General features: G+C 40.3%; 2 protein-coding genes across 3 annotated transcripts; one reads left to right on the top strand and one right to left on the bottom strand.

Annotated features, from left to right (window-relative positions):
* The first annotated feature begins 5,830 nt into the window (after positions 1–5,830).
* On the top strand, positions 5,831–7,138 carry smim1 (small integral membrane protein 1). 2 transcript variants are annotated; one of them, XM_087833662.1, is made up of 3 exons: positions 5,831–6,019; positions 6,191–6,368; positions 6,795–7,138. In XM_087833662.1, the coding sequence occupies exons 2-3, from the start codon at positions 6,274–6,276 to the stop codon at positions 6,919–6,921; spliced, it is 222 nt and encodes a 73-aa protein (XP_087689788.1). In that variant the 5' UTR covers positions 5,831–6,019; positions 6,191–6,273; the 3' UTR covers positions 6,922–7,138. The 2 variants fall into 2 exon arrangements, with proteins under 2 accessions (XP_087689788.1, XP_087689789.1); XM_087833663.1 differs by having other exon boundaries at positions 5,832–5,996.
* mad2l2 (mitotic arrest deficient 2 like 2) lies at positions 6,998–11,930 on the bottom strand. The gene is made up of 8 exons (XM_006785355.3): positions 11,591–11,930; positions 11,212–11,330; positions 11,042–11,113; positions 10,847–10,947; positions 10,650–10,744; positions 9,661–9,734; positions 9,485–9,577; positions 6,998–9,394 (listed from the first exon to the last, which is right to left on the bottom strand). Exons 1-8 carry the CDS (start codon positions 11,628–11,630, stop codon positions 9,356–9,358), a joined length of 633 nt encoding a protein of 210 aa, XP_006785418.1. The 5' UTR covers positions 11,631–11,930; the 3' UTR covers positions 6,998–9,355.
* Positions 11,931–12,855: the final 925 nt, after the last annotated feature.

Genomic DNA, 12,855 nt, shown 5'->3' with positions numbered 1-12,855 from the left:
GTCGGCTGTGTGCAGGCAGGAGTTGGACCCAAAATGCAGGCTCTCAGACACGAAATCACAGCTTAATTGGCTGGAAAGGAAAATGCATGCAACACAAAAACTAAACCGGGAAAGAATAAGCTAAACTCACGGGGAAAGCACACAGGGAAACACATCCATGAGGAACGACAGGACACCGACACAGAAAGTACGCACACTACGCGTACTACGTACGGTGCGTACTATAAGTACGAGAAGTGCGGAAGTGAGAGGCTTGTGAATTGGGACGGTATATGCTTCGTCGCGCTGTTCAGGTTGCCTAGCAACCATGATACTAACCGCGAGACACGTTACATACAGCTTTGTTTGACAGAAATGAAGGAGAAAATTGTTTTGTTGGTCAATCATTTTTGTCATGACATCACTTTGATTAGTTGAGTATCTGAGGCTGAAACCACAGGACTGTAAAACATGATTCAAGGGCTTCATTTCTGTACTGAACAGTCATTTAAGATTAGCTAGTAAATAATAATTAGTTAATGTTGTTCATGAGACTAAAGTCATCTCACTATGGTAATGTAAATATAATATGGCCAATATTATAGTATTGTCAGATTATATATATATATATATATATATATATATATATATATAATCTATATCACTGACTGTCAGCTTGTTGTGTTTGTGGATATATGACTGACTTTAATTATCCATAAAATCATCAGATTCTCTGTAAGATTAAGGTCGACTATATGTATATTTAGAAGTAGAGGCTTTAAAACCAAGTTAATGCTGAAAGTACAAACATCACTAGTGTCACATAACTTTGCCGACATGTGGCCAACAGCAATGTTTTAATGTTCTTCGTTATTAAACATTCGCACATGAATAAGTGACGTCATATTCAGTACTTACTTTTGACAGTTCACTTTTCGGCCGCTCCCTTCTGCCGTATTTTGCGGCAAAATTATCCACACCCACCGCCGCGCTATGAATTGTGGGATATATGGGACCACGAAGCGTGCACCGGACCACGCTTGATATTTGGGGAAATCAACGGCGCATTTGGAGTATGCATTTCAAGTACACTTCGAATTGGGACAGCCGTCGTCGCGTGGCGGTGACGTAACCGCACTTAAAATGCGTACTTCAAGCGTGCATACCCCGAATTGGGACACAGCAAGAGAAACACAGGGCTGAATGAGTCACAGAAGGAGAGCACAGCTGGGAGAAATCAGAACTGATGAGACAAGGAAGCAAAGCAGGGTACACTCACATGAGACACAGACCTTCAAAGTAAAACAGGAAGTATAACACTGAGACACGGTGGAGACAGAGCAACTAAGAAACACAGAGACAAAAACCATAAGGCAGAGAACTCTAAGAACCAAAAGGCTAGAGATGATAAATAATACACAGAGGGAAACACAAAGCACGGAACACAAGAAACTAGACTTAAGTGACAAAAAACACAGGAAACTCAAAACACTCAGTCAAAAACCCAGGACCCTAACAGAAATACAGTATAACAGTTTGTACAGTACAGACTTGACAGTCAGTGTTTGGTATGAACACCGTTATTTTTTCTGATCTCTCTTCGGCAGCTTTCTTGTCATGTCTTTAAGTAGTTTTCAGGAATAGTTTTCCAGGTTTCTTTAAGGACAAGGGTCCCCAATCCCAGTCCACGAGGGCCGGTGTCCCTGCAGGTTTTAGATGTGCCCTTGATCCATCACAGCTGATTGAATGGATAAATTACCTTCTCGACATGTCCTGAAGTTCTCCGAGGCCTGGTAATGAACTAATCGTGTGATTCAGGTGAGTTGACCCAGGGTGAGATCTAAAACCTGCAGGGACACCGGCCCTCGTGGACTGGGATTGGGGACCCCTGTTTAAGGACATCCAAAGCTCTTCTTTGGATGTTGGCTGGCTTTTGTTCTGTTCTCTGTCAACATGATCCCACTCTGCTTGATTAATGCTGGGGGCCAACCCATGACCGTCAGTGTTCCACTGTTTGTGTGTTATTCAGTGTGTTTATTCAGTTATGCTTTTACTGCATTGGCAGTGTGTTTGGCAATGACTTTATGGCAATGATCCAAATCACACACTTTCCAAATGGTCGTGTATGGTGGCTCAAAATCAAAATCTGTGTTTCTGTGTTCATAATTTCATCAGTTTTGACAAGACTGGCTAAAAGGTGTCCCTAAACCATGACAGAGCCTCCACAGTGTTATACATATGGCTGTTGACATTCACTTGTTGTACCTCTCTTCTGACCTCCTCCTTCTATAATGAGAGTGATTCCTTAAGAATGGCTTCCTGACAGCCACCCTTCCACTGACACCATTTCCTTTGAAGCTTCAGTGAACAGTGGATGGATCAGCTGAAGGGCCAGATCCATCCCTCAGGTCTTATGTCAGGTCTTTTTTAAGGGCACGCTACTCACCATGAATCACCTTGTCATTGCAAAAATTACTATTGTATCCCTGCTAAACTGTGTCATCTTTGATATTTAGACTCAGTGAAAGAAACTGGAACAAATTGCGTGTTTTCGTCACAGTCTTGTAGTAACCAAGTGCCAAAGATATCCTGTCTCAGAGTGACGCTGAAAAACTAGTTCATGCATTTATTACTTCCAGGCTGGACTACTGCAATTCATTATTATCGGGATGTCCAAAAAACTCACTGAAAAGCCTTCAGTTAATCCAAAATGCTGCAGCAAGAGTACTGACAGGGACTAGAAAGAGAGAGCATATTTCTCCTGTTTTGGCTTCCCTTCATTGGCTTCCTGTTAAATCCAGAATTGAATTCAAAATCCTGCTCCTCACATACAAGGTCTTAAATAATCAGGCCCCATCTTATCTTAATGACCTTGTAGTACCATATTACCCTATTAGAGCACTTCGCTCCCGCTCTGCAGGCCTACTTGTTGTTCCTAGAGTATTTAAAAGTAGAATGGGAGGGAGAGCCTTCAGTTTTCAGGCCCCTCTTCTGTGGAACCAGCTTCCAGTTTGGATTCGGGAGACAGACATTATCTCTACTTTTAAGATTAGGCTTAAAACTTTCCTTTTTGCTAAAGCATATAGTTAGGGCTGGACCAGGTGACCCTGAATCCTCCCTTAGTTATGCTGCAATAGATGTAGGCTGCCGGGGGATTCCCATGATGCATTGAGTTTTTCCTTTCCAGTCACCTTTCTCGCTCACTATGTGTTAATAGACCTCTCTGTATTGAATCATATCTGTTATTAATCTCTGTCTCTCTTCCACAGCATGTCTTTTATCCTGTCTTCCTTCTCTCACCCCAACCGGTCGCAGCAGATGGCCGCCCCTCCCTGAGCCTGGTTCTGCCGGAGGTTTCTTCCTGTTAAAAGGGAGTTTTTCCTTCCCACTGTCGCCAAAGTGCTTGCTCATAGGGGGTCATATGATTGTTGGGTTTTTCTCTGTATCTATGAAGCGCCTTGAGGCGACATTTGTTGTGATTTGGCGCTATATAAATAAAATTGAATTGAATTGAATTGAATGTCTTGATGCATGCTCAATCATCCAGGTAAGGAAATTGCAAAAAGTTGGTTCTGTTCATCTGGATGTAGCGTTTTCAGTGGGAGAAACGTTTCGGTACTCATCCAAGTGACTTCTTCAGTCTCAGCTGACTGCAGGTTTCCCCAAATCTTATCAACAGTACATTTGCACAATAACTAAAACTGGCCCACTGAATCAGCAGTGGACTGTGAGGCAAATTCTCATGACCATTGACCAACAACCACTGATCAATGGCCAGGAGTACCATTCACAGAGAGTTGGGGAATGGCTGCAATCACAGCATTGTAAGATGGTGAAAGATGTACCCTTAGGCCCCCTCCTCGATTCAGAGATGGTCTTTCCCTTTTCACATAAAGAGCCTACCTGACTCCCCCCTCATACCACTTAGCCGCTAAGCGGATGGCACAAGACAGGAGAGCTAACTCGTCGGGCCAGGACTGCAGTCTGTTCATACCTACAAGCCAGTTGACACTCTTTCAGTGATGAGGATGGACACATCCTGGACAGGGAGGATCTGTCAGGGTCCTGGGTCGGAGTGACCCAGGACCCTGAGCAGTTATGAATTATATTATTATTGTATGTATATTTGGTGTTGCTGTCCTTCTCCCTGTTTGCGCATGTGTGTATATGTGTTTCTGCGGGCGGCTTCAGGCCTGGTGGGTGTGGCCCTGCTGGCGGACTGGCCACACCCGAAGCCACACACCTGCTGCTGATCAGGCCTCGTCGGGGGAGCTACTTAGGAGAATCTTGGAGCTCCCATCCGACGCAGGATCATTGCATGAGACTCCACGTTAGTTATCCTGTTGAGCTTAGTTAGTGTGTGTATGCCCGTGGTTATGCGTGTCCTGACAGCTGCTTCTATTGTGTCCCCAGGAGAGGTGTGGAGTGCCAGCCAGCACGGGGAGTGCTGAGACACGGGAGCGGAGAGCACAAACACTGGGAGAAGACATGACACGGGAGTCTGGGGAAAGCACGGGGATTTATTGTTGTTTAGTTTCATACACTGTAAATAAACGCACTGTTTACACACAGAGCACCACGCCTGGCTCCTCCTTCCCTACACCCCCACGGTCTGCCATGCCAAACCGTGACAGGATCACTGGTCTGAGTGGTTGTTGGTCAATGGTCATGACAATTTTCATATTAATGATCAAGGAACTGACCTCACAGCCCATTGTTCATTCAGTAGGCTGGTTTCAGTCATTATGCAAATGTTCTTTTTGCTGGAGAAACCTGCAGTCAGCTGAGACTGAAGAAGACACTTGGATGAGCGACGAAACGTTTCTCCCACTGAAAACGTTACGTCCAGATGAACAGAATCAACCTTTTGGGGGCCTAAGATACAATGTAACATTGTTCCTTGCTAAGTTGTCTGTTATGTGTAGACACAACTCAGGTTCATCCCTTGAGTTAGGTGTCTTTTTGGTGCCTTTTTTTTTTTTTTTTAATTTCAAGGTCAGTGTTAACAAAAACAAATATTTCTCTTAAAATGTTGAGCTACAAGGACTGGACTAAAAAACGAGTGAAAACACAGGCAATATTTAAAGAAAGACTTTGAAAGACCGTCAGAAACCCTGGAGAACTATTGCTTAAGACCAGTTAAAAATATCTGAAAGTCTGGGTCTTTAGAAAGAAAATCTAAAGAAGTACAATATTGCTTATTATTTTTAGGTTTGTGGGAGATGTATCACATAGGGAAAGGAGAAATAGGCTGCAGGCAAGCTCAGTGCATGTCCATAAGTGGGCAGCAGTGTACAGCATTCAAGTTAATGATGAATGAGTCTCTACCTCTACCTGCAGAATGTCTAAAGCAGAGTGAAACAACACTAGTGCAAGCTGTAGTCTTATTAGGATCCATTATATCCTTGCAGATTGTCAATCCACAGTGCTGAAGTCTTCTACCGCGATTCTTCTTCCTTCCGACTTCAAGGATCAAATGATTTGAATGTTTGTTAACCAGACTGGTTAAATCAACTTAACAACTTTGTTCACATTATTCTCATTAACTCAACTTCTCAGCTTAAAATATGACACTTCAAGGTAAGTAAAAACAAAATCCCCTTGCTTCTTTTGAGGTATTACCTTGTATGTACTGTAATAAAAGTAAGTCGCAGGGATCATTGAATTATGTGGCCCCTGTGTCTGAAACAGTACTCGGACTGTACTACAGTACTGCATTTTGCCTTTTCAGTGAAGCCAAGAAGTAAACCTGCATGCTGTTGTGTTCAGCCCAAACCATTAAACTCTACAAAATCAACTATCTTTGCTAAGCAGTGCACTATCTGCACATGCTCTGATGAAACAGGAGACTAACAAACCACATTGAGCTGGCCTTTATCACTGAGAAAGAGTCATTTAACAGGGTCAAAAACAACAGATGGATTAGGAGCAAAGGACTTATGACAGGCTGAGGCACAGCTCTTCGTCTCAGTTGCTGATTTACCAGTGCCGGAGAGCAGAGATTCCTAAGCAGGCCGGTGAGTGTTTGTGACTCCTACAGGTGAGCAAGACTTTTGTAAGACTGTGAGGATATGAATGGAATTTGTAATCCTTCAGTCACTGCTTTTTGAACTGGATTATTTCAGTCCGGGATGTTTGATTGACTTTAAGATACCCTAAAAGTGTTAGTATTTTGTTACGAAGACACAACTGTCCAAACTCGCTGTTTCAGAGCGCAGTGAAGCTCAACACTGAAGCAGCGAGTGAGCGGTGATTCCAGCAGATCAGCCCCTGAGACGAAGAAAAACTGTCCTCATGGATTCCAACGGTTCCGGCAGCGTGCAGTACGACCGCTGGAACGAGGACAACATCAACATGAATGTAGAGGCTTCACAGTCCTCACTGAGGAGGTGAGACTTAGAGAATAGCAGCTGGGCTTGACACCACATGAGGACTAAGTTGACAAAGGTTAAATGTGTTTAATAGAAAGAATCCAGGTTTTATGAGTTTGACATTGACCATACAGTTTAAATCAAGTGTAGGAGAAAGGTTGTAATAGGTTTTATCCATGTATCCATCTCAATTAAACTTGCTGCAACCTATTTTTTATAGTTTAAATGATATGTAGTTACTTCCTCCAGGGAACTTGTGTTTTTGACAGTTTGTGTGTCTGTAAATGGGATCGCTCCAAGTTCTGAATGAACTGTGGTATAACTTTGTTTTAAAGGTGTAGAGCGGGGTCATGTTATTAATCCATTAAAATTAAGCTTACATCCACCATAGGTACCAAACCACAGGTACCAAATAAACCTGCCCCCTTTCTTTCCCACTCACAGGATCTGCAACAGCATGTGTGTCGGCAGCACTGGAATAGTAGTAAAAGCAGCAGGAGCCGTAACTGCACTGGTGGCAGTTTACATCCTGGGATATGTGACGGGGTACTACATCCATCGATGCCCGTAGGGGAACCAGGAGGTCAGGAGAGAAAAGAGATTTAAAACACACCAAAAAAGCATAAACTTCATATGCAGAATGAGCTGTGACTGAATCGGATTTATTGTGATCAGAAAATATACAAATTCATGGTTCATACTGATACTACAGCACATGAAAATGGAGTTATATCATTATATGATGTTCTATGAAGCGTAAAATATTAATTCATATCCTTCTCCAAAAACATCAGGCTGGTTTTTTTTTTTGTCCAAACTGACAACTCGAGATAAAATCCTTTGGGCAGGAGATACCTTTGGATCTACTGACTGTGGTATTTCTGTGGGCTGCAGGAGTCTTAGATCACCTTGGTTTAGACTGAGGGTGAGCAATAGTTATAGTCATTTGAAGGTCAGCCACTGTGGGGGGGGACTTTTCCTGAATCTGCAGCAACTCGGAAGTTAATGGATGACTGAGTAAGTTTAATGTTTGCTACTGCTGGTCTTTTAGTGACACTCAAACTCATCCAGACCTTCTGCTTTTGTTCAATTTTTTCCCAATTGTTCTGATCAACAGTTTTGGATCTCAGCTTCCTTTAATACATTTGTATTTAACACATCTACTCCACACACACACTCCAGTACATCACTAAGCAATAAAGACAAAATTGATGTTTAAAAACCTACTTTTTTACTTTTATGCTAAAAAGTGATCTATTTTTAAACCTCAACTCAATCTAAGTTATCTCTGTTTATCATAAAAGAACACAACCTGTGTTTTCTTAATGAACTGAACTTTAGAGAGCCTGTCGTGTTTGTGTGGTATCAGATCATTTTAATATTTTAAATCTATGAAGTGTCTTTTGGTTTCATATGACACAATCCTACAAACGATACAAATTAAGTTTAAGCTTTAAGTTTATTAAGGGCTAAACTGACATGAAAGTTAATGCCTATGAATCATTGTGCAAACAATACCATTTACACTGTAAAGCACTGTAAACAGTTCAGTTGCATGCAAGGCTGAAGATCTTGTGTTAATGTGGTATTCTAGCTATTGTTATGCAGACGATAAATGATCTGCTGTCAGACAGGAAAACTCATATTCTTGTGCCAGAACTACTTTGTGAGCACTTCATGTAGCTAATCGGTCTCCGTCGTATTTAGACCTCCTGTGCATCATTTCCCAAACGGCAGATTGAAAGCCGACAGCTCGGTTGTACAAAGACGAACTGTTTTCCCCATTTTCCCTGTGTTAGTTTATTTCTCGCACATTATTGGTTCTTGTTAGATTTCCTCCTGTAGCACTTGGTTTGTTTTTTGCCCCTTGGTGGAATTAACCACCTGTTTGTATGACTTCAACTTGTTAAAAGATTCAGATTTCAGATGTTACTCTTCCTCCTGTCATGTGTTTGGGTCCTTGAATTCTTATACCAAGACCTTTATTTACATTACAGTTCATTTTTGGTTTTTTTTTTTAGAGTTTAATAAACTTTCACATATTAAAACAAACTTCTGTGAACAGAAAAAAAAAATCAAATGCTCCATTATAACTTTCTATTTGCCATCCAACAATAGAAGAGAATGCTACCCCTGGTTGCAAATGCACACAACGAAATCCTTTAACTTCACAGAAACTCCAGGAAGGCTTTCCTGACAGATGCTGCTGTAGACACCATGCAAGAAACTGCTCGGCAGGACATTACACAGAGTTAAGACACCGTACAATAAACAGAGTGAGACAGACTGACAGAGGACCTCCATGTGGAGTTATAAGGACAGGCTGTCTGTGGGAGTTTTAGCAAATAAATCTGCCTACAAAGAAACAGAGTAATATTATTGCACTAACAATACAACTGTCATCTCAGTTTACAGACTGGTGTTAATGGTACATATTACACTATTTTCCTGATTTCCATATGCTTTGAATTTCATAGAGTTACAAGGACATTTCCATCCGGTTACCCTAAAAATCTCCATTCAAAAAACAACAAAACACATTACGTATCAGCAAGGATGCACAGCTACACTGACCACATTCATGACAATATCAGACTTGTTGACTGCTATCAGCAAATAGGATGATATTTAGCAGTGGAGTGTGATGAAGAGCTGAAAGACTTTCCTGGCACATAACGGGAAATAAATTAAAAATATATACATTTTAACCAACGGCCCAGGATTTCACAAACAGAACCATAATCACGCATTTATGTGGAATGAGAAAATGGCCCACGCTGATGATAAAGGACTTCTATCAACCCAGTGTGCGAGTCCAACCTTTAACGGTCCATTAAAGTTAATGGATCTCATAAAAATACATTTCACAGGGAACATCACTCTCTCCCCATGTGTTCCTCAACAACTCATCAATTCAGCACTGATAGGCTGTGTTGAAGATTCTGCCTGGGATTCCCTGGTGTCACAGATTATCTCCTGCAGCATGGTTCCTGCTAAGAAAGCATCTATGTTTTCTGGGCTCTCTCTTCCACATACAGCTGCATCTGTTAAAGGCAAACAACCAAACAATGTGGACATGCGGCTGACAATAATTCACCATTAAATGAATCAGTGAATGGGATGCTTCTGCTTACCTTTACTATATCAGAAGTCATAGTCTTTAGTGGAATGAGTCTAGGCTCCTGCATGTGGACTTCTTGCTCATCAGCGACTATCCATGGAAAATCCTGCAGAGGCAAACACATTAATGTGAGCAACACATGTAAATAACAATTCTGTGTTTCTGTGTAAGTGCATTTAAACACCTCACCTTGATTACTTGAACCTTCTCCATATTGCGAGTAGCAGCATCTCTGGTATGTACTAGTACTGTAAACGAACACCCTGTGACAAAGAAAAGAAAAGTAAAACAGTTCAACCAGTCAAATCTATGAGCCCATACCACGTTATGTGCACTATAATGTCACCTTTCTCTGGACTTCCAGTTTAATTGGCATAGATTTCTGACAAAGGCTTGATTATTCCATCAATTAATCTGATAAGAAATACTTTTGTCTTATTAATTAGCAATAATAAATATAGAAAACTCTACAGGTATTTCAAAATGAAACCCCAATTGGTTTCCATTTTAGAAATTGTAATGTTTTAAATTTAAACTGCATACAACAGCTGTCGAAAAACAAACAAGAAAACTAAACCTTTGACTGTATTTACGTGTCACGTTTAAATGTAATTTTTACATTTTTTATTTTTTTTAATTTTTAATTTTTTTAAAGAAAATGTTATCTAAAATCCAAAAATATATAAATAATCTCAAGTACAGTCAAAGGGCAAAGTCAAATAAAATAAGGTATATATACAATCTAAATTGACCTTTACTCTGTCTTCTTGGAAGGCTTTCTGACATTAATAAGAGTTCTGACAGTTTTTTCTCTCCTGAGGTAGATTTGGTGTGTTCTCATGTTTATGTGTGCCAAGTGAATGAGTTAGTTTGTGTCTGTAAGCCTTTAAAGGAGTATGTGGTGTTTGCGATGAAGAAAAGTGAGCACAGACTTAAATAAATGTAAATCATTTGCTAATGGGTAAATCGATTTATGCACCTCCTATCTTCCAAAGGTGAACAAATATTTACCCCAGGAATGAAGATAATCCTCTTAAGCTGCTTAGGCAAGACTTTGTGCTGAATCATGTGACTTAAAGGATATCATTTAAAAATCTTTCCAAAACTTTTGCCGAGTATAAAAAGTTATAAGCATGTATGTAATTGTCTTCTCTTCCGGTGAGCCTCGATTACATTACCTGGTGGATTACTATTTAAAACAGCATCACACACGCTGATCTTCAGGATGAACGCCCTCAGCAGCTGCTCCACGTGTGACAGCAACGTGTCTGAGCTGTGAAAACACAAACAACAGTCAGTGACCAGTGTCACCGTAAAAATGTATTTCAATGGAAGGATGCTTCTTGTTAGTTAACATTAAAATGTGGAGGGCAACCTGATGGAGAGCAGTGGTGGCTGGGAAATCTCGAAAACAAATCTCTCTACTGGATGATGCTCTTTGTCCATGATGACCACAACCACCTTCTCTGCATCGTTCTAAGAGGCGAATGAAGGATATCAGAGCAGTAAGAAGAGAAATGAGATGACACTTTGTGTGACACTGACCCGTCACTTTCAGGACATAGCTTACCTTTTCAATGAGTGGCTTTATACAGTGTAGTGTATCTTGGATATACTGATTCAGCTCTGGGTGACATGACATCTGGAATAAAACACACCAACAGAAGTCCTGTATTAGATAAGCTAATATGCACACACCTAACAGCTGCAAACAAATAGTAATAACACATAAAACAGTACCTGCACAGGTACGTTGTACTTCTTTCGCTTCTGAAATATCCCAGAGGGATAAACCTCACGGACATACAGGATGAGATGAATAGCGACCTCCAGGAATTCACACAGAATGTCAGCAACCACTGGAAAACATGCGAACAATAAAACCTCTCGTGTTCTTGCTAATGTGACAAAGTCCCGCCAAACCCAATGCAAACATTCAGCAATATAGTGTCGCTTACTTAGCTCACTTTAATTCATAGTAAAACCCAGGCAGACAGTGACAGCATGGTTTATGTAGGTTCCATATGCCCATAACTTTGCAAGGACAACTACTTATTGGAAAATTAACAGTACTCCGAGTTGACCAGACCTGGTACATATATTCCTTTAATGGCCTTACCTTGCCCAAAATTGAGATCTTGCCTCGTTAGAGTTGTCATGTTTTACTCCCCTGGTTCAGCAAAATTACATTTAAATGCTTAATTTTCTGTACGACTTGCTAACTTGTGTAAAGAAGCAGTCTTACTGGTCCTCGTATTGATTTTAATGGTTCAATATGTCGTTTTTTGTTGCTGCTGTACCTGACAACCGAAGAGATAAGAAGTTCGGTTTTTACAGAATTTTACACGTGTTTTAAAAAACCCGCAACGGTCCACATGAAGACACCCCGGAGACATTAGCAACCTGCCGACCCGAACCGCGGCATTTCTTTTTTTTTTTTGTACACGAAGCTTTGTCGCCCGCCGAGGTGACGTCACTCGTTGTTTACAATTGCGTACTCTGCCGTCCACTTGTGATGACGTGTTTGGCCCGTTGGTTTTATTTTTATTTTCCACCTTTTTTCCGCAACAGTTATTACATAATAATAATATTAATAATAATAATAATACCGCGAGGTGATTGGCGAAAAGCACTGAAACATTTATTTTTGTCTTATATTATATTATATTTTATTATATTATATTATAATTGATAATAGGCTTTATTCCACTAATTAATTGAGTTCACAATTTTTTTTGATAATTACCAATTATTAGATAATTAGAAAATTTTTTAAAAGTTGGTTTTAATTTTTTTAATTATGGTTTTATACTTGCTATGACAGCTTCATGAATGAAAATATCCTTAATTATCAGCCTTGCCGAATGCAGATATTCTGTCTCCTCGGCAAGGTTATGCCATCCCGAGGTGTCCCACTGCTCATAAATATGAAAACATACCAATTACGCATGAAACATATTGAATTAAAACAGTAAATCATATGCAGCCTAACTAAGGGTGACTAATGTTATTCCTGGTTATTTAGACAATCACAACAATCTGTTTATTTTTCTTATTCTTTCTCTTTTTACATTTTTGGTTGTTGGAATTCAAATGCTAACTTACATCAAAAGTCCTCTTCACTCTCTCTTTTTTTTCTTTTTTTTTTTGCCTGTCCCGTTTGGCTCTTTTAAAAGAGCCATCAGAATTATTGTCTAAAGGCAAAGAAAGATGTCCAACGGATTTACTTTACCAAATGGACCATCCCAGCCTTGCCGCAATGGTCTATTTGATTTACCTTTTATTGTTTATTTTATTTTTTATTTTCACTTGCTAGATACGGGACAGACTTGAATGAGGAAAAGAAAAAGGAGAAAGAAAGAGGGGGAAAAAAACAGCGGAGAA

The sequence above is a fragment of the Neolamprologus brichardi genome, chromosome 20 (assembly GCF_056152115.1).
Source record: "Neolamprologus brichardi isolate AB-2024 chromosome 20, ASM5615211v1, whole genome shotgun sequence".
NCBI lineage: Eukaryota > Metazoa > Chordata > Actinopteri > Cichliformes > Cichlidae > Neolamprologus > Neolamprologus brichardi.
Note: the sequence above shows the minus strand (reverse complement) of the source record. Positions and strands in the feature narration are given on the sequence as shown.